Source organism: Mytilus californianus, unplaced genomic scaffold (assembly GCF_021869535.1).
Source record: "Mytilus californianus isolate M0D057914Y unplaced genomic scaffold, xbMytCali1.0.p SCAF_2, whole genome shotgun sequence".
NCBI lineage: Eukaryota > Metazoa > Mollusca > Bivalvia > Mytilida > Mytilidae > Mytilus > Mytilus californianus.
The window spans coordinates 80,844,555-80,869,046 of record NW_026262668.1 but is presented as its reverse complement, the minus strand read 5'-3'; the positions used below and the strand labels follow the sequence as shown (position 1 = coordinate 80,869,046).

Here is a 24,492-nt window from a genome sequence, read left to right as displayed (position 1 = left end):
ATCAATTAGAAAGCAACTCAAAAACACACACACACAAAAATCATCCACCTACCCTATAAAAGTTGTCTAGGACGAAAGTTTTGAAATTTACCCTGATGGCAAAATAATGGACACTAGTTTGTTTGTTACCCAGGATAAGTAAATCTCATTAACTAATTAAATTGGTAAAGGAGAAGGCACAATAAGTTAACTTTGTTGGCATCTGGAATTCAAAAATCTATAAATTTTATAAATTAACATAATTTCAAAGGATTGAAGAATTTGACTATTTAAGCAATTTCTGCAGGGTTCTTGTCATACCTCCTTAATAATTGAAACGGAATTCATACCTCATTTCTCAATTCATGAGTGCTAACAATTTTGAAATTAAAATGTGTATGTATGTCTTACCTGTTTTCCATTTCTTCCAGGTAATCCTGGGTCACCAGGAGAGCCAATAGGTCCCTGTAATTAACAAATTCTGTTATGATCCAACAATTACCATATGAGAATATATTCAAAATTGCAAAACATTTGTGTACTTGTTCTGAAAGTTACTTGTTTTGAAAGTTAGAGACAGTTTAAATAAACATGGAAAACAAAAGTGAACATTTTTAATATTTTGACTGATTTACTGATTAAATCATAAATTTAATTTTGAATCTCTACAATCAATTTCTAAAATGTAAGAAATAAATGGTCTCATTGGGAATCATACCACATCTTCTTATCTTTACATTCACAATGTCTGATAAATGAATTTTGTAACTTACTGCTGGTCCCGGTGGTCCTTTAGGTCCTTCTGGTCCATCTCTGCCAGACTCTCCCTACAAAATATAAATTGTGATACTGTACACATTGAATACCTACTAAGTCCTGGATACAGAAGAAAATTATCAGAACTAATAGCTTGCATTTGTACTTTAATATAAATGTCAGTTGGCAAAACATTTTGAAAAATACCTTTTAACATTAATCTGTTGTTACAATTAGTTAACCTCTGCCATTGATCTATCTAAGTATTTCATCACATCTGTCTACCTTCGTCTCTTTGCAACATGAGTATTTCTTCAAATCAAACATGTAGTATAAAAAAATTAATAAATAAAAGGTTTCAGTGTTTCACAATAACATTTACCATTGAGTTTTGTGTGATGTACTGCCTTGTCATAAATCTTTCATACAACAAGCCAAATTTCATTTAAGTAACTTTTTAAACTCAAAAATATTTGCTTCCAGAGCTGTATATGAACAATCTATGTACTATATTGAAAATTACTACAACTGAGGTTAAGTCACCAATATGCTGGAATGCTGATTTTACTTGATGACCTTTAGAGAAATGATATGCTTGACTAAACTTTAAACCTTAAGATGGGCAATACCCTGAAGTAATACTAACTTTGTGACCTTGTTCTCCAGGTGGTCCTGGCATTCCTGGATCTCCGGGCATACCCTGAAAATGTAAATCATTGTATCTATGAATTCTGTTAGCACTTTTTATCTGGTTATATTTAACTCTTTCAACACTGCATAACTTTCAATGTATTATACCCTTTGTTATGAATGTTTAATTATACTTTCATAGTTTTGTTTAGCCGAAAATATTGTTCCTGGAAAAACTGACAGTTTCCTATTTCGTTACAAAATTCCGCCAACATGTGGCATTTGAATAACATCTATTGTTTTCCAGTTTGTTATTAATACTACATTTTGTTAGTAACTGCATTTTTACCTGCTTTTTATTCCCAAATCGGTGTAAAGTATATAATCCAATGTTTACGTACTCGCTAGTTTTAATACACACAGTTAACCTTGACCGGTATCGACCTATTTTCTTACACGCAAGGATAAGGCGTGCTAAGTATTATAACTAGAGGCTCTAAAGAGCCTGTGTCGCTCACCTTGGTCTATGTGCATATTAAACAAAGGACACAGATGGATTCATGACAAAATTGTGTTTTGGTGATGGTGATGTGTTTGTAGATCTTACTTTACTGAACATTCTTGCTCCTTACTACTATCTCTATCTATAATGAACTTGGCCCGGTAATTACAGTGGAAAATACTTTGTAAAAATTTACAAAAATTTACAAAATTTATGAAAATTGTAAAAAATTGACTATAAAGGGCAATAACTCCTTAAGGGGTCAATTGACCATTTTGGTCATGTTGCCTTATTTGTAGATCTAACTTTGCTGTACATTATTGCTGTTTACAGTTTATCTCTATCTATAATAATATTCAAGATAATAACCAAAAGCTGCAAAATTTTCTTAAAATTACCAATTCAGGGGCAGCAACCCAACAACGGGTTGCCTGATTGGTCTGAAAATTTCAGGGCAGATATATCTTGACCTAATGAACAATTTTATCCTCATCAGATTTGCTCTAAATGCTTTGGTTTCAGAGATATGAGCCAAAAACTGCATTTTACCCTATGTACTATTTTTTAGCAATGTCGGCCATCTTGGTTCGCGGGCGGGGTCATCGGACACATTTTTTAAACTAGATACTCTAATGATGATTGTGGACAAGTTTGGTTAAATTTGTATTAGTAGTTTCAGAGGAGAAGATTTTTGTAAAAGATTACAAAAATTTACGAAAAATGGTTAAAAATTGACTATAAAGGGCAATAACTCCTTAAGGGGTCAACTGACCATTTTGGTCATGTTGACTTATTTGTAGATCTTACTTTGCTGAACATTATTGCTGTTTACAGTTTATCTCTATCTATAATAATATTCAAGATAATAACCAAAAACGGCAAAATTTCCTTAAAATTACCAATTCAGGGGCAGCAACCCAACAACGGGTTGCCTGATTGGTCTGAAAATTTCAGGGCAGATAGATCTTGACCTAATGAACAATTTAATCCTCATCAGATTTGCTCTAAATGCTTTGGTTTCAGAGATATGAGCCAAAAACTGCATTTTACCCTATGTACTATTTTTTAGCCATGTCGGCCATCTTGGTTCGCGGGCAGGGTCATCGGACACATTTTTTAAACTAGATACCCTAATGATGATTGTGGACAAGTTTGGTTAAATTTGTCTTAGTAGTTTCAGAGGAGAAGATTTTTGTAAAAGATTACAAAAATTTACGAAAAATGGTTTAAAATTGACTATAAAGGGCAATAACTCCTTAAGGGGTCAACTGACCATTTTGGTCATGTTGACTTATTTGTAGATCTTACTTTGCTGAACATTATTGCTGTTTTCAGTTTATCTCTATCTATAATAATATTCAAGATAATAACCAAAAACGGCAAAATTTCCTTTAAATTACCAATTCAGGGGCAGCAACCCAACAACGGGTTGCCTGATTGGTCTGAAAATTTCAGGGCAGATAGATCTTGACCTAATGAACAATTTTATCCTCATCAGATTTGCTCTTAATGCTTTGGTTTCAGAGATATGAGCCAAAAACTGCATTTTACCCTATGTACTATTTTTTAGCCATGTCGGCCATCTTGGTTCGCGAGCGGGGTCATCGGACACATTTTTTAAACTAGATACTCTAATGATGATTGTGGACAAGTTTGGTTAAATTTGTCTTAGTAGTTTCAGAGGAGAAGATTTTTGTAAAAGATTACAAAAATTTACGAAAAATGGTTAAAAATTGACTATAAAGGGCAATAACTCCTTAAGGGGTCAACTGACCATTTTGGTCATGTTGACTTATTTGTAGATCTTACTTTGCTGAACATTATTGCTGTATACAGTTTATCTCTATCTATAATAATATTCAAGATAATAACCAAAAACGGCAAAATTTCCTTAAAATTACCAATTCAGGGGCAGCAACCCAACAACGGGTTGCCTGATTGGTCTGAAAATTTCAGGGCAGATAGATCTTGACCTAATGAACAATTTTATCCTCATCAGATTTGCTCTAAATGCTTTGGTTTCAGAGATATGAGCCAAAAACTGCATTTTACCCTATGAACTATTTTTTAGCCATGTAGGCCATCTTGGTTCGCGGGCGGGGTCATCGGACACATTTTTTAAACTAGATACTCTAATGATGATTGTGGACAAGTTTGGTTAAATTTGTCTTAGTAGTTTCAGAGGAGAAGATTTTTGTAAAAGATTACAAAAATTTACGAAAAATGGTTAAAAATTGACTATAAAGGGCAATTACTCCTTAAGGGGTCAACTGACCATTTTGGTCATGTTGACTTATTTGTAGATCTTACTTTGCTGAACATTATTGCTGTTTACAGTTTATCTCTATCTATAATAATATTCAAGATAATAACCAATAAAATGCTCCGCAGGGCGCAGCTTGATACGACCGCAGAGGTCGAACCCTGAACAGTTGGGGCAAGTATGGACACAACATTCAAGCTTGATACAGCTCTGAATTTGGATTGTGATTAAATATTTGACACAGCATAGGTTTCTGACACAGGATGAATGTGGTCTAAGAACTTAAAAATTTTAAATTGGACATTCACCTATTATGGTCCAATATCCAAAATCTAAATACATGGTAAGATTCAGCATATCAAAGAACCCCAAGAATTCAATTTTTGATGAAATCAAACAAAGTATAATTTTGGACCCTTTTGATCTCAATGTGGACAAAAATGATAACAGGGCCCAAAAATCAAACGTCTATTTACATGGTTAGATTCAGCATATCAAAGAACCCCATATATTCAATTTTTGTTGAAATCAAACAAAGTTTAATTTTGGACCCCGATTTGGACCAACTTGAAAACTGGGCCCATAATCAAAAATCTAAATACATGTTTAGATTCAGCATATCAAAGAACCCTAAAAATTCAATTTTTGTTAAAATCAAACTAAGTTTAATTTTGGACCCTTTGGACCTTTATGTAGACCAATTTGAAAACGGAACCAAAAATTAAGAACCTAAATACACGGTTAGATTCGGCATATCAAAGAACCCCAATAATTCAATTTTTGATGAAATCAAACAAAGTTAAATTTTGGACCCTTTGGACTTCAATGTGGACCAATTTAAAAACGGGGCCCAAAATCCAAAAACTTAATACACGGTTAGATTCAGCATATTACAGAACCCCATATATTCAATTTTTGTTGAAATCAAACAAAGTTTAATTTTGGACCCCGATTTGGACCAACTTGAAAACTGGGCCCATAATCAAAAATCTAAATACATGGTTAGATTCAGCATATCAAAGAACCCCATATATTCAACTTTTGATGAAATCAAACAAAGTTTAATTTTGGACCCTTTTGATCTCAATGTGGACAAAGTTGATAACGGGGCCCAACAATCAAAAATCTAAATACATGGTTAGATTCAGCATATCAAATAACCCCTTATATTCAATTTTTGTTGAAATCAAACAAAGTTTAATTTTGGACCCCGATTTGGACCAACTTGAAAACTGGGCCCATAATCAAAAATCTAAATACATGGTTAGATTCAGCATATCAAAGAACCCCATATATTCAATTTTTGTTGAAATCAAACAAAGTTTAATTTTGGACCCCGATTTGGACCAACTTGAAAACTGGGCCCATAATCAAAAATCTAAATACATGGTTAGATTCAGCATATCAAAGAACCCCATATATTCAATTTTTGTTGAAATCAAACTAAGTTTAATTTTGGACCCTTTGGACCTTTATGTAGACCAATTTGAAAACAGAACCAAAAATTAAGAATCTAAATACATGGTTAGATTCGGCATATCAAAGAACCCCAATAATTCAATTTTTGATGAAATCAAACAAAGTTAAATTTTGGACCCTTTGGACCTCAATGTGGACCAATTTAAAAACGGGGCCCAAAATCCAAAAACTTAATACACGGTTAGATTCAGCATATTTAAAGAACCCCAAGAATTCAAGAATAAAACCCCATTGAAATTGATCAAGAAATAAGCAATTTATACGAAGTATTTTCTTTTGCACAATACTGTGCAATTGATTATTTCTTGCTATTGCGCAATACTGTACAATTGACAATTTCTTGCTATTGCGCAATATTGTGCTATTGGATATTTCTTGCTATTGCGCAATACTGTGCAATTGAAGATTTCTTGCTATTGCGCAATACTGTGCAATTGAAGATTTCTTGCTATTGTGCAATACTGTGCAATTGAAAATTTCTTGCTATTGCACAATACTTATTATATAATAATTTACACATCCTGTTTGGTGTGTATCTCCTACCATATCATTATTATTTGCTTTTAAATATAAATCAGAAATAACCAACTTAAAATTTTAAATTTTAAAAGAAAAAAAAAAGGAAAAAAAGAAAAAAAACCCCCCCCCCCCCCCCCCCAAATTTTTTGAACCCCCTTATGATTCATCACCCCCAAACTCAATCTCAGCCTTCCCTTTGTGGTATGGTACCTTGCAGTACAATTTCAGAGAGATCCATACACTTGAACACAAGTTATTGTCTGGAAACTAGAAAAATGCTTATTTTTGGCCCCTTTTTGGCCCCCAATTCCTAAACGTTTCGGGCAATTACCCCCAAACTCAATTCCAGCTTTCCCTTTGTGATATGGAACCTTGTAGTACAATTTCAGAAATATCCAAACACTTACACACAAGTTATTGTCATGAAACTAGAAAAATGCTTGTTTTTTGCCCCTTTTTTGGCCCCTAATTCCTAACATTTTGAGGCAATTACCCCCAAAATCAATTACAGCCTTCCCTTTGTGATATGGAACCTTGTGGTACAATGTCAGAGAGATCCATACACTTACACACAAGTTATTGTCTGGAAGTTACAAAAATGCTTATTTTTGGCCCCTTTTTGGCCCCTAATTCCTTAACTGTTGGTACCATAACCCCCAAAATCAATCCCAACCTTCCTTTCGTGGTATTAAACCTTATGGTAAAATTTCATGGAGATCCATTCACTTAAACTAAAGTTAGAGTGCGAAAACCAATGTGTCTTCGGACGACGCAGGACGACGACGACGACGACGACGCCAACGTCATACCAATATACGACCAAAAAATTTTAAATTTTTGCGGTCGTATAAAAACGGCAAAATTTCCTTAAAATTACCAATTCAGGGGCAGCAACCCAACAACGGGTTGTCCGATTCATCTGAAAATTTCAGGGCAGATAGATCTTGACCTGATAAACAATTTTACCTCATGTCAGATTTGCTCTAAATGCTTTGGTTTCAGAGATATATGCCAAAATCTACATTTTACCCCTATGTTCTATTTTTAGCCATGGCGGCCATCTTGGTTGGTTGGCCGGGTCACCGGACACATTTTTTAAACTAGATACCCCAATGATGATTGTGGCCAAGTTTGGCCCAGTAGTTTCAGAGGAGAAGATTTTTGTAAAAGTTTACGGACGACGGACGACGGACGCAGGACGACGGACGCAAAGTGATGAGAAAAGCTCACTTGACCTTTTAGGTCAGGTGAGCTAAAAAGGGGATTTTCCGAATAGCAAAACAAATTTGAACTGATCTTTACAGAAACTTAATAGGTAAATACTTCACGCACAAAAATCACAGAAAACCGTTAAACATATTGTACTTTCATTCTTTGTAGTAATTTAAAGTTATAATAATAATTTCTATTTCTTGAAATAGTAGTTTAGTTGTTATTTTATTTAGAAAACCTGGCTATTGAATAGAATAAATATCTAGAGACTAAAGGTATTGTAAGAAAGATTGAGAACAATCTTTACACCCTTCAACACTAAGTAACTTTGAGAATTTTCATTTATTTAGGGTAGGTACTTTTAAACTGATGTATATTTGTACTCAGTCATCCAATTCCATCATATGAGGTATCAAAATAATCAGCATACTTTGTACTTGCTGTGTCTGTTTGTCTTATTGTGACATACATGTCAGATACAGGTAAAAATACAGGTAAATCAGGTAATTTTGATAAACTGGTGTTTTAACTATGACATCACTTTTATTTTTGTTTGAATTTATATTGATTTTATTGTTTATTATTATCAAAAAAAAATAATGTTATATTGTCTCAATTGACAAAGTATTTGTACTTCTATAGCCCAGGTAAATGTGTAAACTTTCATGTACGATTTTCAGATTGCGTTCAAATTAGTTAAATTGACAATAGAAGTGAAGACTTCTTCAGTATAAAAACATTGAAAACAGTTCACGGCAGATGCTGAAGTGTCACAATTTCTGACTGGGCCCACACGTTCCCTAAATTCACGAATGTTTCTTTGAGTTTCTGTCTTTCTCCATGTGTCAAAATTTTTGTCAACAAGTCCACGGCTTCAAACCCCTCGTAAGTCATCTTCATCATCACTGTCCCCAATTATATTTCTCCATTGCCTTTCTAATTCATTTCTGTCAGCTTTATTAACATTTATTAAGTCAAATTGGCCGACATTATCAATAATTTTATAGCTATAAATACGTTACCATCATAAATTCTGAGTGTAACCCCAATTGCGTCATAGGTCATATGGAAAATCCCGACTAAAAATAAAGGTACTCTCACTGGTCCGGACATATACCCCTGTTTGCCCATATTCTCCCATTCAATTTCCATCTGCGACATCGGTCACACGTGCAAATTATTACAGATTCAACAGAGAAGTGTTTAGTTGTTTGTAAAGTTTTTGAATAGCTTAATTGCTTTTCATATATTGTGTATATTATTGGAAATTTATTCCCTTGTTTAGTTTGAATTTCTAAACAAATTATTTGTGTTTTTTTGACTAAAGTAAATTTTATTATGGACTTTAATTTGAATAGTCCTTACGTAAATATTCCTGGTTCGGACTATCTCCTAGATGGGTCCCTACCTTTAAGTCCCCCCCAAACTACCAGTACATTGACCGGAGTTTCGACAATGGTGTCTGGTAATGCTACCTATCCGACCCTTTCACAAGGTTCGGCCATGCATTTTGGGGGGGGTACCTACGTCAGCTTCGGTGACATACTTTATCTAGGCCTGTTAATTCATCGGGTACTATTAGTTCTGTCCCAGGTACAGCTATGGGCTTGAACTTGCCAGGTTCTAGAGCCCCATTATCCTAATGTGGGTATATGCTTCCCAACTCGGGCACACAACCTTTACTCTCATGGTCTCAGCCACCTTGGCCACAGTCTTACCCTTATGGTGGGTTTATGCCAAACCAACCTGGTTTTTGGCCTTATAGGGACAATTTCTATGGTCCCCCTTCTGGGGTAGCTACTGCACCACCTTTAGCTCCTGCTCCACCCGTAGCAGTATCTTTGACTCCTGCAGTAGCTCCTTCTACCACTGTACCTGACTCTTGAGCTCAATCTTCTAGCTCTTCTCGTGGTACTCAGGGTTCTGATCATGCATCATCTTTGGATGGTTTTCAGAAGTTACTTTTGGACTTTGGTGAGTCTTTCAAGGCTGAATTTAGTACTCTATCCAGTCGTATGTCTCTACTGGAGAATAGAGTTTCTTCTCATCAACCTTCTCCAGCTAAGTCTGTAGAATATGATGAGAGGGAGGATGATGAGCTTTCTGTTTCCCCTGGGAGTCATGAAAGGGCTTTCCTCACTGGTGAGGATGTTGAAAGTTCTTCTTCTCCCAAGGTATCGAAGACGGCCCCTGAGCCTTCTTCTAAGTCAGCTCAACAACCTCCCACCAAGGAGACTGAGGATCCTCCATCCTTGAAGGATCTTAGGGATAAGGTGTATACCTTGATGAGGGATGAAGCACATATCCCTTTTGCCTCTCCTTCCAAGCCGAAGAAACCTTCTTCAACTTTTGAAGCTTCCTGTGGTATTTCTCAGGATACTGTGACTTCTCACAATTCTTTTCCTGAATCTGGCCATATGGCATTTGCTTTACAATTTATTAATGAAGGTATCGCTAATTCTGCTAGTGAAAAGGTTGCTAATAACAATATCTCTGGATTTGGAATGTCATCCTTTTCTGATCAGGTTAAGTACAAGGATTTTGATATCTTTGATTCTTCACTGGGTAGACTTGTTCCCAGTTGTGACAAATCTATGTCATCTTTATTGGGAAAAAAGCCAGTAACCAAAATCATGCAGGCAGCTATAGCTCACCTACATTCCCCGTCTATTCAGATTCATTCCTACCTGGACGATTCCCTTCTCAAGGAATTTTGCCCAATCAAATTGAGGGTTCAGACAGATTTGGTCATCAATTGTTTTCTGTCCCTAGGCTTCCTAATCTCTTGGAAAAAGTCAGTGATAATTCCTTCTCAAGACTTTGTTTTCCTGGGAGAACATTTCCTAACCAGTGTAGGCCTAGTCCTCCCACCAGAGGAAAAATTTACAAAACTATGTCAGAAAATACATTTATTCCTGACGGTTCAATCAGTCACAGCACGTCAATTCTTGCAATTTCTGGGTCTATTGAACTCTCTGGCAGATGTAATTCCATTGGGACGACTTCACATTCGTCCGCTTCAGTTTTATCTGCACAAGTTATGGATTCCAGCTTCACAAGAATGGGAAGCATTGATTCCAATCACTCAGCCTTTATTTCCAAACCTTCTATGGTGGTTAGTACTGGAAAATGTAATGAGGGGCCTATGTCTGTCCCCTCAGGTTCCCAGTCTAACATTATTCACAGATGCCTCCACCCTCGGTTGGGGAGCATATCTGGAGGGGCTTACAATCTCGGGAGTCTGGAATCCAGATCTTTTGGAAGAGCATATCAATGTATTGGAAATGAAAGCAGTTCTGTTTGCACTGAATCATTTCCAAATGTCTCTAAAGAATCAGTCTGTCATTCTGGCCACGGACAACACAACAGTTGTAGCTTATTTCAAGAATCAGGGAGGAACTCATTCACCTTCTCTTTATCAGATAGCCAGAGACATTCTCCTTTTGTATTTTCAAATCCAGGTTCATCTAATGGTGAGACATATTGCGGGGCACCTCAATATTCTAGCCGACATTCTATCCAGATCCCTTGCTCCAGTAAACACGGAGTGGGAACTACTTCAAGTAGTTTTCAAAGCTGTGACTCTTCATTGGGGGTCACCTCAGATAGATCTGTTTGCGACCAGTCTCAATCACAAAATCTTTTGCGGTAGAAGCAATGAGCCTATCTTGGAAAGGAATGTTCGGGTACGCCTTCCCTCCTTTCAGGTTTCTCTCCCCAGTACTTCAGAAAATAGCAGGGGAAAATTGCAAGATCATAGTTATTGCTCCAGCATGGCCGAAACAGTCTTGGTTTCCAGACCTTCTGCGCCTATCATGTGCTTGTCCTCTAGTTCTACCTCTGAGGCCAGACCTTCTGTCTCAAATCAAGGGCAAGTTTCTTTATCAAAATCCAGAAAAACTTCATCTACATGCCTGGCTTCTCTCAGGGTTAGCCTCAGAAAGAGAGGTTTTTCTGAAGGAGCAACCAAGCATCTCACAAAGTCTGTCAGAGACTCCACTAGCATTGTCTATGATGCAAAATGGTCAATCTTCTCAGATTGGTGTAGTGAGAGGGAAATTGATCCTTTCCAAGTCACTGTACAACAATTAGCAGACTTTCTAGTTTTTCTTTTTGAATCCAAAGGATTATGTCCCTCTTCTATTAAGGGATATAGATCAGCTATTTCAAGAACTATTCATATTTCTGGTGGCCCAGATTTTGGAAACAATGAGCATATTTCTCTTTTGGTTTGTAGTTTTAGTCTTTAAAAGACCAAGACAAAAAACTTTAGTTCCTAGGTGGGATCTTGGACTAGTTTTATCCTTTTTAAAACTTCCTCCTTTTGAACCAGCAGAAACAATAGATTTAAAGTTTCTTTCCTATAAATGCTGTTTCCTTTTAGCTTTGGCTTCTGGACGGAGAAGGAGTGAAATCCATGCCTTCTCTATTTCTGATGCTTGCCTTCGATTTAACAGGGATAAATCTTCTTTTACTCTTTTAACTGATCCTGCTTTTATGGCAAAGAATCAGATTCCAGATAAGGGTGCAGAACCAGTCGTGATTCCTGCACTCCCTAGAGATTCTATTTCTGTACTTTTATGTCCAGTAAGAATCCTTTCTATTTATCTGGATAGAACGAGTAGTTTACGTTCTGTTTCTAACTCAAGACTCTTTATTCCTATTAAAAAAGGAATCTCAGATCTTTCTGTTAAAACTATTTCTACTTGGATATGCAAATGCATATCTTTAGCTTATGGTTCTTCTAAGGCAGAACTTTTAAATAGTTTTAATGTTAAAGCTCATGATGTTAGGGGTATCTCTACATCCTGGGCTCTGTTTAACAGTGCATCTTTAGAAGAGGTACTGTCTGCAGGTTTCTGGAGAAATGAGAACTCTTTTATATCTCATTACCTCCAATCTATGGCTACTTTTGCCGAGAGTTTATACTCTCTTGGACCTATAGTTTCAGCACAAAGATTGAACTTTCCTCCTGTTTCTTCTGTTACAGGGGATTCAGCTTTACGTTAGATTCTGTTACTCAGAATTTATGATGGTAACGTATTTATAGCTATAAAATATTCAAATTTTAAAGTAAATTTGGATTTTATTAGATAAATACTTACCATCATAAATTATAGGTCCCACCCACCTCCCCTTCATCCCCTTTCCTTACGTTTCTGTCTTGAGGAAATTGAATGGGAGAATATGGGCAAACAGGGGTATATGTCCTGACCAGTGAGAGTACGTTTATTTTAAGTCGGGATTTTCCATCTGACCTATGACGCAATTGGGGTTACACTCAGAATTTATGATGGTAAGTATTTATGTAATAAAATCCAAATTTACTTCAAAATTTGAATATTTCGTCTCCTGACAGTTCGTTTTCACTATAGATAACCGCCATTTTGTGTACAAAATTTCCAAAAATTTTCATCGCTAATAATACACCAATATTTACTTTATTTTCCGTTAAAAGTACGGGAAAAGCCAAAGAAACTTGAATGAATGTATATGATGCTAGTATGTTACTTTAGAGGGGTTTTCCCAACGACTGACCAATGGAAATCTCAAATTAAAAAAAGGAGCATGTGCAGCCCAGTATAGCGGGCTATAGTGTTTACAAGAGTAAAATTGATTTCCCGCTAAACCGGGTCATAGTGCTGAAAGAGTTAAGGGAAAAAAAATATTCAAATATGTCAAAAATTTATAAAGGGGCATGACTCTAGAATGGTTAAAGTGACCCCACCAAAATTCAAACTCGATCTGTATTTTGTGGTTATAAGCATTGTGTATAAGTTTCATAACATTTGGTTGAGGAAAACTTAAGTTACAGTACAGAACTAAAAATTTTGCAATTTTTCCATTTATAAAGGGGCATAACTCTAGAGCGGTTAGAGGGTGATGCTACCAAAATTCAAACTTGATCTGTATTTTGAGATAATAAGCATTGTGTATAAGTTTCATAACATTTGGTTGAGGCAAACTCAAGTTAGAGAATAGAAACCAGTTTTGGGACGTACGTACGGACAGACGGACAAGGGTAAAACTTAATGCCCCCTCGGCTACGGCGGGGGCATACAAAATATTATAGCTAATATTGTCAACTAAATGCATCCATCAGGAAAAAACAAATGTATAATAACTTATTTTATTACAGTTACTTTTCACCTTACCATACAAAACATTACATTGCAATTTGTGAGAATAATTATTAGTAATTTCTTGACCATTTTGAGTTTTTGTGTTTCTATTCTTATACGAGACAAAATTATAATATGTACTATAAATAACCTGAAGTAACTGTCAGAAGTAAATAAGACCAAGAAATAACAGTTGACAACATAAGGCTGTTACTGATCATAAACTTACAGCATGGCCTTTAGGTCCAAATTGTCCAACTTCCCCTCTTTCACCAGCTGGTCCTTGATTACCTTGTCTTCCACTATCACCCTTGTCTCCTGTTGGTCCTTGAGGTCCCTATTAATGATACATAAACAAAGCATAATTATATTTCCCAACCTAATAGCAATACATGTACTGTGGATTCATTATTATTCGTTGGATACCAATTTTCGTGGGTTTCATGGGTAGAGACTGGCAAAACCACGAAATCAAATATCCACGTAAATGCAAGTTTTCCACAATCCATGAAAATTGATACCCACGAAAATAAATGAATCCACAGTATGTAACTTTAACATTTGTTAATATCTAAATGTGCTGAACATAAAAAAAAGTTCGTTACAGAAGCCTCTCTGTAACACATACTGTTATAAATTTCCCAGAGATATAAGTTTTGTTGAAATGGTTAAAACCAAACAGAAGCAATAACATTACCATTACAATAGAGACTTTTTATGAATGCATATCTTTTTACAAACTAGCAATTCTTTAAAAGTAGTAAGATACAAACTAGTAAATCCTTGGAAATACTCTGATTGGTTATGACCCAACAAGTAAGATCAAATTGTTGGGTCATTATGCAAATGAACATTTTTTGATATTGAGTAAAAAAAGACCATTTCTAATGCCTGTCTGATGGTTTTGCTAACTGACATAAACAGCTGCGCCATGAGCGCATGAAACGCCCGTCGCATTTTCAAAGAATAAAGGTCAATCACTTCTCAATGTCATATCAGAAATTTATGAAAATCAAAAGGGAGCTTTTGTCAATAGATTTAAACAATTCACTAAAGTTTATTGAGAACTGCTGAAAGCATTTTTGAGGTATTGTCTGAAAACTGGAAAATCATCCCTTTTTTAATGAATAAAACACCATAACTCGGAAACGTAAAATCTAAAATTGATAAAATTCGAAAGGGAGCTTACAACAAAAGATATAAACAATTCACCAAAGTTTCATGAGAACTGCTAAATGCATTTTGGAGTTATTGTCTGAAAACTGTAAACTGCCCCTTTTTTTTTATGAATAAAACCCCATAACTCAGAAACGTAAAATCTAAAATTTATGAAAATGGAAAGGGAGCTCATGTCAATAGATATAAACAATTCACCAAAATTTCTTGCAAATTGGTGAAAGCATTTTGGAGATATTGTCCGAAAACTGGAAAATCCCCCTTTTTTTAATGAATAAATCCTCATAACTCGGAAAAGTAAAATCTGAAATTTATAAAAAACGAAAGGGAGCTTACGTCAATAAATATTAACAATTCACCAAAGTTTTATGCAAATTGGTTCAAGCATTTTTGAGTTAATGTCCGACATGTTGACGATGGACGGACGAACAACGGTATACCATAATACGTCCCGTAAACGAACGTATAAAAACTACCAAATGCATGCAATTGTAAATGAATAAATTTTAAGGTTAAAGACATAAACACAAAAAATAGCAATTAAGAAATGAGCTATCAAATGGACAAAGGTTTTTTTTTTTAGCATATTGAAGGTAACCATTGTTGAACTTTATAGGACAGATAGTACAATTTAAACTTATGTATTCTACTGTATGGGGCTTTCAGGTTTGTTTGACCTGCCACATTCTGTGCCTATTTTTCCATCAAACAAGAATCATATGTCCTGAAGGGTATAAGTGAAAAATCATCAATATTGAACTTATTTTGTCAGCATTAACAACTTCTTAAAATTTGAAAAGAATTGGTTGAACAGTTCATAAGTTACTGCACAGAAACTGTTTACGGCTGCCTCCCCACCCGCCTTACTTCCCCATTTTTTAACTAGAAAACCTGGATAAAAATCACTGTAAATTGGCAATTACTCAAAATTCAAATGATGGTTTTTATTTTATTGGCAATTCTGTCTGTATTGCTGATCATTCTAGATTTTACTGTTTCTTGTTTTATTTTCAAGATAAATAGGGAATGTGTCCATGGGACACAGATGATGCCCCTGCTTGCACATAACGTTACAAAGGGACATAACTCAAGAAAGGTAAAAGTGACACTACCCAAATTCGTACTTGATCTGAGTTTTATGGTAATAAGCATTGTGTATAAGTTTTATAAAATTTGTTAGAGGCAAACTTTAGTTAGAGAACGGAAACGAAAAATTCAGCAATTTTTCCATTTGTAAAGGGACATAACTCTAGAAAGGTAAAAGTGACGCCACCAAAATTCAAATTTGATTTGTGGTAATAAGCATTGTGTATGAGATTCATAACATTTGGCTGAGGCAAACCTAAGATACAGAACGGAAACGAATTCCATTTGTAAAGGGCATAATTCTAGAAAGGTAAAAGTGACGCCACCAAAATTCAAATTTGATTTGTGGTAATAAGCATTGTGTCTGGGATTCATAACATTTGGCTGAGGCAAACCTAAGATACAGAACGGAAATGAAAATTTCAGCAATTTTTCCATTTGTAAAGGGCATAATTCTAGAAAGGTAAAAGTGACCCCACCAAAATTCAAATTTGATTTGTGGTAATAAGCATTGTGTATAAGATACATAACATTTGGTTGAGGCAAACTTATGATACAGAACAGAAACGAACAAGAGACCATCAGAGAGACAGCAAACCGGATTTTCCTGCAGAGGTCGAACCCTGAACAGTTGAGCAAGTATGGACACAACATTTAAACTTAAAACAGCTCTGAATTTGGATTGTGATTGAATATTTAATACAGCATAGGTTTGTGACACAAAATAAATGTGGTCAAAGAACTGAAAAATTTGAAATTGGACATTTACATATTATGGTCCAATATCCAAAATCTATGTACATTGCTAGAATCAGCATATCAAGGTACCCCAAGAATTCAATTTTTGATGAAATACTTCTTAGTTAAACCATTTCTGTTCAAAGGGAAATAACTTTATTTCCATGAACCACTAATGTAAATTAGATATGATTTAACTATAGTTCTCTAAAATTAGATATGATGTAATTAGATATGATGTTATATTTATTTTCAAATTATAATCTGATATAATCAATAGTTTTCAAATAAATCTGTCACTACAATTATAATTGGGTGATTGACAATTACTAGATTACCAGATGGTGTGTTATCTTGATAAAAGGTGAAAATCATTTAAAAACACTTAGTGTAATCAAACTTTATATAAATATATAGTTAATAGTTCCCAATATTTTTTCTTACATTTGTAACAAACTAATAAAGAACGATAAAAGGGATGCTACCCAAATTTGTACTTGATCTGAGTTTTAAGGTAATAAGTATTGTGTATAGGTTTCATAATAAAAACTTAAGTTACAGAACGGAAACTAAAAATTTTGCAATTTTTCGATTTATAAAAGGGCATAACTCGATAATGATTAAAGTGATGCTACCAAAATTCAACTTGATCTGTGTTTTGTGGTAAAAAGCATTGTGTATAAGTTTCATATCATTTGGTTGAGGCAAACTTAAGTTAGAGAACGGAAACTAAAAATTTTGCATTTTTTTTCATTTATAAAGGGGCATAACTCGAGAATGGTTAAAGTTACCCCACCAAAATTCAAACATGATATGTGTTTTGTGGTAATTAGCATTGTGTATAAGTTTCATAACATTTGGTTGAGGCAAACTCAAGTAAGAGATCGGAAACAAATTTTGGGACGTACGGACGTACGTACAAACTGACAAGGGTAAAACTTAATGCCCCCTCCGCTACAAAATTTCCCACGCTTACAAATGTAAAACAATTCAAAGAAAAAAACTAGTGGCCTGATTTATGTACAAAATAATGAAAGAAAAACAAATAGGATATACAGCAACAAACGACGACCACTGAGTTACAGGCTCCTGACTTGGGACAGGCAAATACAGAATGTGGCGGGGGATAAACTAGTTTGAAAAGCTTTCTTTAATACAAAAGTATCTAACCCATGTGTGTAACATTCTTACATTACTATGTATCAATGTTCATCTTAATCCAGTTTGTGACACTTTTTTTGGACAAGCTAAAGATTTATAACCTTTGTTCAAAGGAGAAACAGTACAGTTTGCAATTGGTTAGCTTACATTCGGTCCATCTAATCCTCTGTATCCTGGTTCACCTGGAGTTCCCTGCTCTCCTTTCTGTCCTTGCTTTCCTTCAGGTCCTAATTGGCCTTCGTTTCCAGGAACACCCTATCAAAAATTAAACAATATAGTTTTTCTCATCTGAAATTGAATGCTACTGACTGAGCCTGCACACCAAAGAAATAAGTATAAATGTATTTCAGATTGTACTTGATTAATGCACACAAAATATTTAGTACCGCTTTTTGGGCATTTGTCCATTGCAAAGCATCTCTACAACTTACCGGACCAGTAAGTTGTAGAGATGCTTTGCAATGGACAAATGTCCAAAAATTATTTATATCAGAAACTAAATTGGCTGGTCCACACTGGCAATATTAATGGGAAAGAAATATAATCTGAAAGTTTCACTGAAATCCATTTAATAGTTTGGAAAGTTATGAATACATGATGCCTATTCCTTTTGCAGATATGTAAATTTTAACAAGTCCATATATTTCTGAAATACAAAACTATTATGACTAACAAATAAAATAACAATGGCATGATACAAAACAAGATTCAGTCAAAGTGTCATTGACACACTAGTTGTTTAAGAGCTGCAATACAAGATGTCTTTTTCTTCTTTTTTTAGATATATGACAAAGTACATATTTTGCTCAGAGAAAACAAATAATTATAGGAATAAAAAAAATAAAATAGGAGTTGCACAATGATTCTCTGAAAGTTTTATTATATCCAGTCTTCAGTTCAGATAATTTACGTATACAAAGTGCTGACAGACAAACAGGCATCAAATCACAATACACCCCATTTTGAGAATCCTTGCAAACTCTTAAGCTTGAAATACTGTTTTCTTGTTATCAAACAAATGTTTTCCCTTAATCTGATTATAAGTAACTGAGTAAAGAAGTAGTGACAAAGTCGACCAAAGCTTAACCTTAATCTACAAGATTGCTACACAGTAGGGAAAGATCCCCAACACTGTACATGTATAAATGAGGTAACAAATTGTTAAAAAAAATGTGTCGTTGTGGTATGATAGTCAAAATTGGGTAAAAGACCTATAACTCCCATAAATATAGACAAATTTAAATGATAATATAATGTGGCCAACTACACATGATAGCAAACACGAGTACCAAGTATGAAAGCTTTCTGTCAAATAATCTCAGAGAAAATGCATTCACATGGTGTTATTGTTACAATACTTCAAAAAATAGTCAAAATCCCATAAATCCTATAAAAATAGTCAAATCATGATGGCAGTACAATATGGTAACTACACATGATGACAAACAATCCTACCAAGTATGATTGCTTTCTGTCGTATGGTCTCAGAGGAGTTGTATTCTCAAGGTATCAATGTTAGAATACAAAAAAAAGAATGTCCAATAACTCCTGTCAAATCAATATGACGATATTGCATGGTCAATAGAATATGACGAAAAATTATCTTTAAGTATGGAAGCTGTATGTCAAACGGTCTGTAAGCATTGATATGTTTCAGATAGATGCACATAAGTACAGAGACCATTTCCATATCTCCAGCAGCACAATGCACCAGGGATAAAAATCAGCAGAGGTCATCTTCTCTTCGTAATCACAAAAACCAAGTTGGGGTAAGTCTGAACAGATAAAGTTGTATTACTGAAAAGGTCTGAAACCTGTTTTACCTTACACCGTGAAAAAACAATCTGCAGGGGATATTCTCGTCTCATGGTTAAAATGGAAATAATTTGATTAGGGCCAACCAAGCATAATAGTTTGTATCATGTGACAAGCTTATGAAGTGGACCTTTGACCTCTTGACCTCATACATCAATTAGGTTTTACTCTCGTCATATCTCAAGTTAAAGAAAATTTATTTATGTACCATTTTTGCACAACAGCATAACCAAATACAGATACAGATGAAAAATTCCTTCTAGAACTTTTAAACAATTTTAGCACTGTTGATGCAGAACAAGATTACAATACCCATTAATAAACTGCTTCGCTGAGCGCAGATGGATACGCCCATAGAGGTCCAACCCTGAACAGTTGGGGCAAAAATGGACACAATATTCAAGCTTGATATAGGTGTGAATTTGGATTGTAATTAAATATTTGATATATTATAGGTTTCTGAATAAATGTAGACAAAGAACTTGAAATTGGTTATATGAAAGATTTCTTGCTGTTGTGCAATACACTGTGCTGTTGCGCAATACTTAGTAAATCTGTTGTCAGACTATAAACAAATAAAATCTTATAACTCTGAAATGTAAAATCGAAAAATTTATAAAAATCAAAAGGGAGCTTACAAAAATAGATATAAACAATTTACCAAAGTCTCATAAAAAATGCTGAAAGCATTTTTGAGTTATTGTCCGAAAACTGGAAAATCCCCCTTTTTGTAATGAATAAAACCCCATAAATATATATTCTGAAATTTATAAAAATCAAAAGGGAGCTCATGTCAATAGAATAAACAATTCACCAAAGTTTCTTGCATATTGGTGAAATTGTTTTTGAGTTATTGTCTGAAAACTGGAAAATCCCCTGAATAAAACACCAAAACTCTGAAACTGTAAATCCGAAATTTATAAAAAACGAAAGGAGGCTCACGTCAATAGATAGGAACAATTCACTAAAGTTTCATGCAAATTGGTGAAATTTTTTTTGAGTTATTGTCTGAAAACTGGAAAATCCCCCCTTTTTTTAATGAATAAAACCCCAAAACTTGGAAACGGTAAATCTGTAATTTATTTAAACAAAAGGGAGCTCACATCAATAGATATGAACAATTCACAAAAGTTTCATGCAAATTGGTGAAATTGTTTTTGAGTTATTGTCCGAAAACTGGAAAATCCCCCCTTTTTTAATGAATAAAACCCCAAAACTCGGAAATGGTAAATCTGAAATTTATAAAAAAACGAAAGGGAGCTCACATCAATAGATATAAACAATTCACCAAAGTTTCATGCATATTGGCTAAAGCATTTTTGAATTAATGTCCGACATGTTGACAACGAACGGACAGACGGACAGACAGACAGACAGACAGACAGACAGACAGACAGACAGACAGACAGACAGATAGACAGACCAGCGGTATACCATAATATGTCCCGTAAACGGGCATATAAAAACCTGTCATGGGAGTTATCTCCCTTTATTTGATCAGCCGACTAAAGGTGTGCCTTACTGTTCTAATTTGATATTCTGACAAAGTGTATATGCAAAAAAAACAATTTTAAAGAATTTAAATTAAATAAAGTTATAACATCATTACATGAAAGAAAGTTCAGAGACAATAGAAAAATGACAGGGTGGATGCTAATGCTTTTAGAAAAGGGGTAATTATCAAGGAACATACTCTGATATGTTCGGGAAGCTTTAAAGTTTATGGAATATACTGATGTAATTAACAAAACCAAAGAACATATTGATATTCTTGAAACTATTATTTTAAGTACTAATTTGTGTAACCTACTGGTGGTCCAGATGTTCCTGGTTTTCCAACAGGTCCAGGTGGGCCAGGTGGTCCAACTTTTCCAAGATCTCCATGCTCTCCCTTAGATCCTTCTACTCCAGGCAACCCTTGCAGTCCCTCTAATCCTGGAGGTCCAACTACTCCTCTTGGTCCCTCAGCACCCTATAATCGATTCAATTAAACCATAAAAAATACAAGTTGAAAAATGATAAAAATGGTCTACTAACCCAAGCATGGGAGTTTTTGCCTTTAACTCATTTCGTACCATGGTACTCAAAATGAACTTAAACCTTCTCCAAATTCCAAATGAGATATAACTATTTCCAATGGGACAAAGAAATGTATTATCCTTATGCTTTCGATAAGAAATCACTCTTGTAAAAGTATGAAAAGTTAATATCAAATTACAATGTCCTTGTCTTTACATTATAAAGCACCTTATAATAAAATTTACCTTCATTCCAACTGGCCCTTGGATTCCTTGAATTCCTGGCTCACCAATTGGTCCCTAAAATAAATAATAGACTTCATTTACCAGAATAAAATGATACATACATTATACATTTTAAATGCAGCATACAAATCTCATATCATAAATCTATCTGTGTGATTTTATTTTTCTGTAACATTCTCTAAAATAATCACCATCATCACAAAGAACTATTGATCAGTATAAATTACAATCTGATAAGCTACTTACAGAAACTACATGTACTACCACATAAAATAGCAGGTACATTGCATTTGTGCAAAATTTTGAAATATGTAGTATTTCATTTGTGCCAAAAAAAAACTAATTACTTTGCACCATTTTACAGGTAACATAAATGACAATTGGAGTTTCTTTCATTGTAAGCTGTATCCGAAGGTTTTGTATAAGAAATTTGTACAGTACTTCCAAAGATTCCAATTGGTTTATACTCATTTTCATACAGTACTGAAAGTCACTTGGGTATAAAATTCAACAATATTATCCAGTGTATTGAAGAATAGAAACAAGTGTTATAGATGCAAAGAAGAGTATGTGTGGCAACTCATGGGGACATAGATCCTTTTTTTGATAAAAACAGAAGCTGGAGATATTGTGTTTTTACCCTACTATTTAAATATTTTAATCTTATCCTACTCAATATCCAGGATCCACTTCGCTGTGGTGATATGGGGTAACATGTAATGCTGGCAAACAGAAGAGATTAATATGAGTATTTAATATATACTGATTAGCAACTAAAGGCTCTCAAGAGCCTGTGTCGCTCACCTGTATCTACTGTGGTTTTGGAAATAATGTAAAATAAGGTTAAAATCATAATAAATAGTATTAGATACCCTAATAATGATTGAGGCTAAGTTTGGTTTAATTTGGCCCAGTAGTTAAATTAAAAGCAGGTTATCCTATTTTAGTCTTACAATAGTTACTGAAGACCCCTTATCATTATTTAAATTAGTTTTCAAGTTGTGACCATTGGAAATTGTTTTTTTTACAATTTTCCCTTAGACTTCTATAGTAAACCCCTATGTTCTATTTTTAGCCATGGCAGCAATGTTGGTTGGATGACAGGGTCATTCGATACATTTTTCAATCAAGATACCCTATTGAAAATTGTGGTTAAGTTTAATTCTATTTTGCCCAGCAGATTAAGTGGAGAAGATTTTTAAAATTTACGAAAAATTGACTATACAGGGTAATAACTCCTTAAGGGGTCAATTGACAATTTTGGTCATTTGACTTATTTGTAGATCGTACTTTGCTGAACATTTTTGCTGTTTACAGTTTATCTCTATCTATAATAATATTTAAGCTAATAACCAAAAACTGCAAAATTTCCTTAAAATTACCAATTCAGGGGCAGCAACCCAACAACAGGTTGTCTAATTTGTCTGAAAATTTCAGGGCAGATAGATCTCAACCTAATATACATTTTAATTCTGTCAGATTTGCTCTAAATGCTTTAGTTTCAGAGATATAAGCCAAAAACTGCATTTTACACCTATGTTCTATTTTTAGCCATGTCGGCCATGTTGGTTGGCAGGAAGGGTCATCAGAATTTTTTTAACTAGATACCCTAATGATGATTATGGCCAAGTTTGGTTAAATTCGGCCCAGTAGTTTCAGAGAAAATTTTTGTAAAAGTAAATGACGACGGACGCAGGACGCCAAGTGATGAGAAAAGCTCACTTGGACCTATTGGCCAGGTGAGCTAAAAACATGTTACTATTATTATTTTCTTAATGTGTATTATTGACACAAATGATATGTGATTTGTGGCACATATGAAAAGTCAAATGGTGCAAATACAAACCACTGTTAATAACATTTGTGACAACTTACTGGTGGTCCAAGTGCACCAACTATTCCCTGGGGTCCTTGAGGTCCAGGTGGGCCCTGAAATTTACAATTACCAATCATATGGTTACCTAAATATTCATGTTTCAATACATATCTAAAATACATCAAAGACTTAAGCTATATTAAGAGTGACCAATATCTAATTGCCATAAATTTCAACATTGTGTATCAATTTTTATATTTTATCATATTCCATATCCATAAAAATGATTGCAGTATCCTATGTTAACCATATACTGTTCACAGTCTATTAAAGCCTATTAAAGTCAGCTTGTGACACATGTTCCAATACCATTGTCAGTCTCGTTTATGTTCAATGTTACATCTGATATTAAAAATAAAACAAATATAGAGCTCAGTAACTCTTTTCAAACTATAGCAATAAAATAAAAAGGGAAGAAATGATAAATTGTTTCCATAAAGACTGTACTTGCAATTTACATCACATACGTGATAATCATTAACAAATTCATATATTATAGAAATACTTTTTAGCATTCTATAGCAGAATATAAATACGTACCATATCACCATGTTCTCCTTTCTGTCCCCTTTGTCCTGGTGGTCCAAGTTCTCCCTTTTAATAAATTTAAATAAACTGTAATTTATATGTTGAACCAACACCTGGAGTAGTGATTGTGCAGTAGGATAATAAACGAGTGGATACCCATAGGTATTCACAGTTGTCTTTGAAAAAGTAAGAAATAATCAATATAAAAGTGAAACTTAAATAAAGAACAAATATATATTTCAACTAACCTGGGTAAAAGCAGAATAGTACTGGAATTAATTAGTCCATAGATGCCAATCTCCTTTTGTTGCAATCAGTAAAAAAGTATTTATATTTCCGTAATTTGTGTGATTTTTTTCATCAAATTTAATAATAATAATACTAAC

The 24,492-nt window shown here is 34.3% G+C and overlaps 1 protein-coding gene across 2 annotated transcripts in view; it reads right to left on the bottom strand.

Moving 5' to 3' along the window:
* LOC127728272 (collagen alpha-1(I) chain-like) overlaps positions 1–24,492 on the bottom strand; it is a 156,644-nt gene that overhangs the window by 38,986 nt on the left and 93,166 nt on the right. For both annotated transcript variants that reach the window (XM_052235556.1, XM_052235557.1), the window contains 9 exons: positions 24,119–24,172; positions 23,578–23,631; positions 21,703–21,756; positions 21,249–21,410; positions 17,771–17,878; positions 13,692–13,799; positions 1,382–1,435; positions 753–806; positions 391–444 (listed from right to left, as the gene is read on the bottom strand). In XM_052235556.1, the coding sequence (XP_052091516.1) occupies positions 391–444; positions 753–806; positions 1,382–1,435; positions 13,692–13,799; positions 17,771–17,878; positions 21,249–21,410; positions 21,703–21,756; positions 23,578–23,631; positions 24,119–24,172 (702 nt within the window). The remainder of the gene's footprint in view (positions 1–390; positions 445–752; positions 807–1,381; positions 1,436–13,691; positions 13,800–17,770; positions 17,879–21,248; positions 21,411–21,702; positions 21,757–23,577; positions 23,632–24,118; positions 24,173–24,492) is intronic.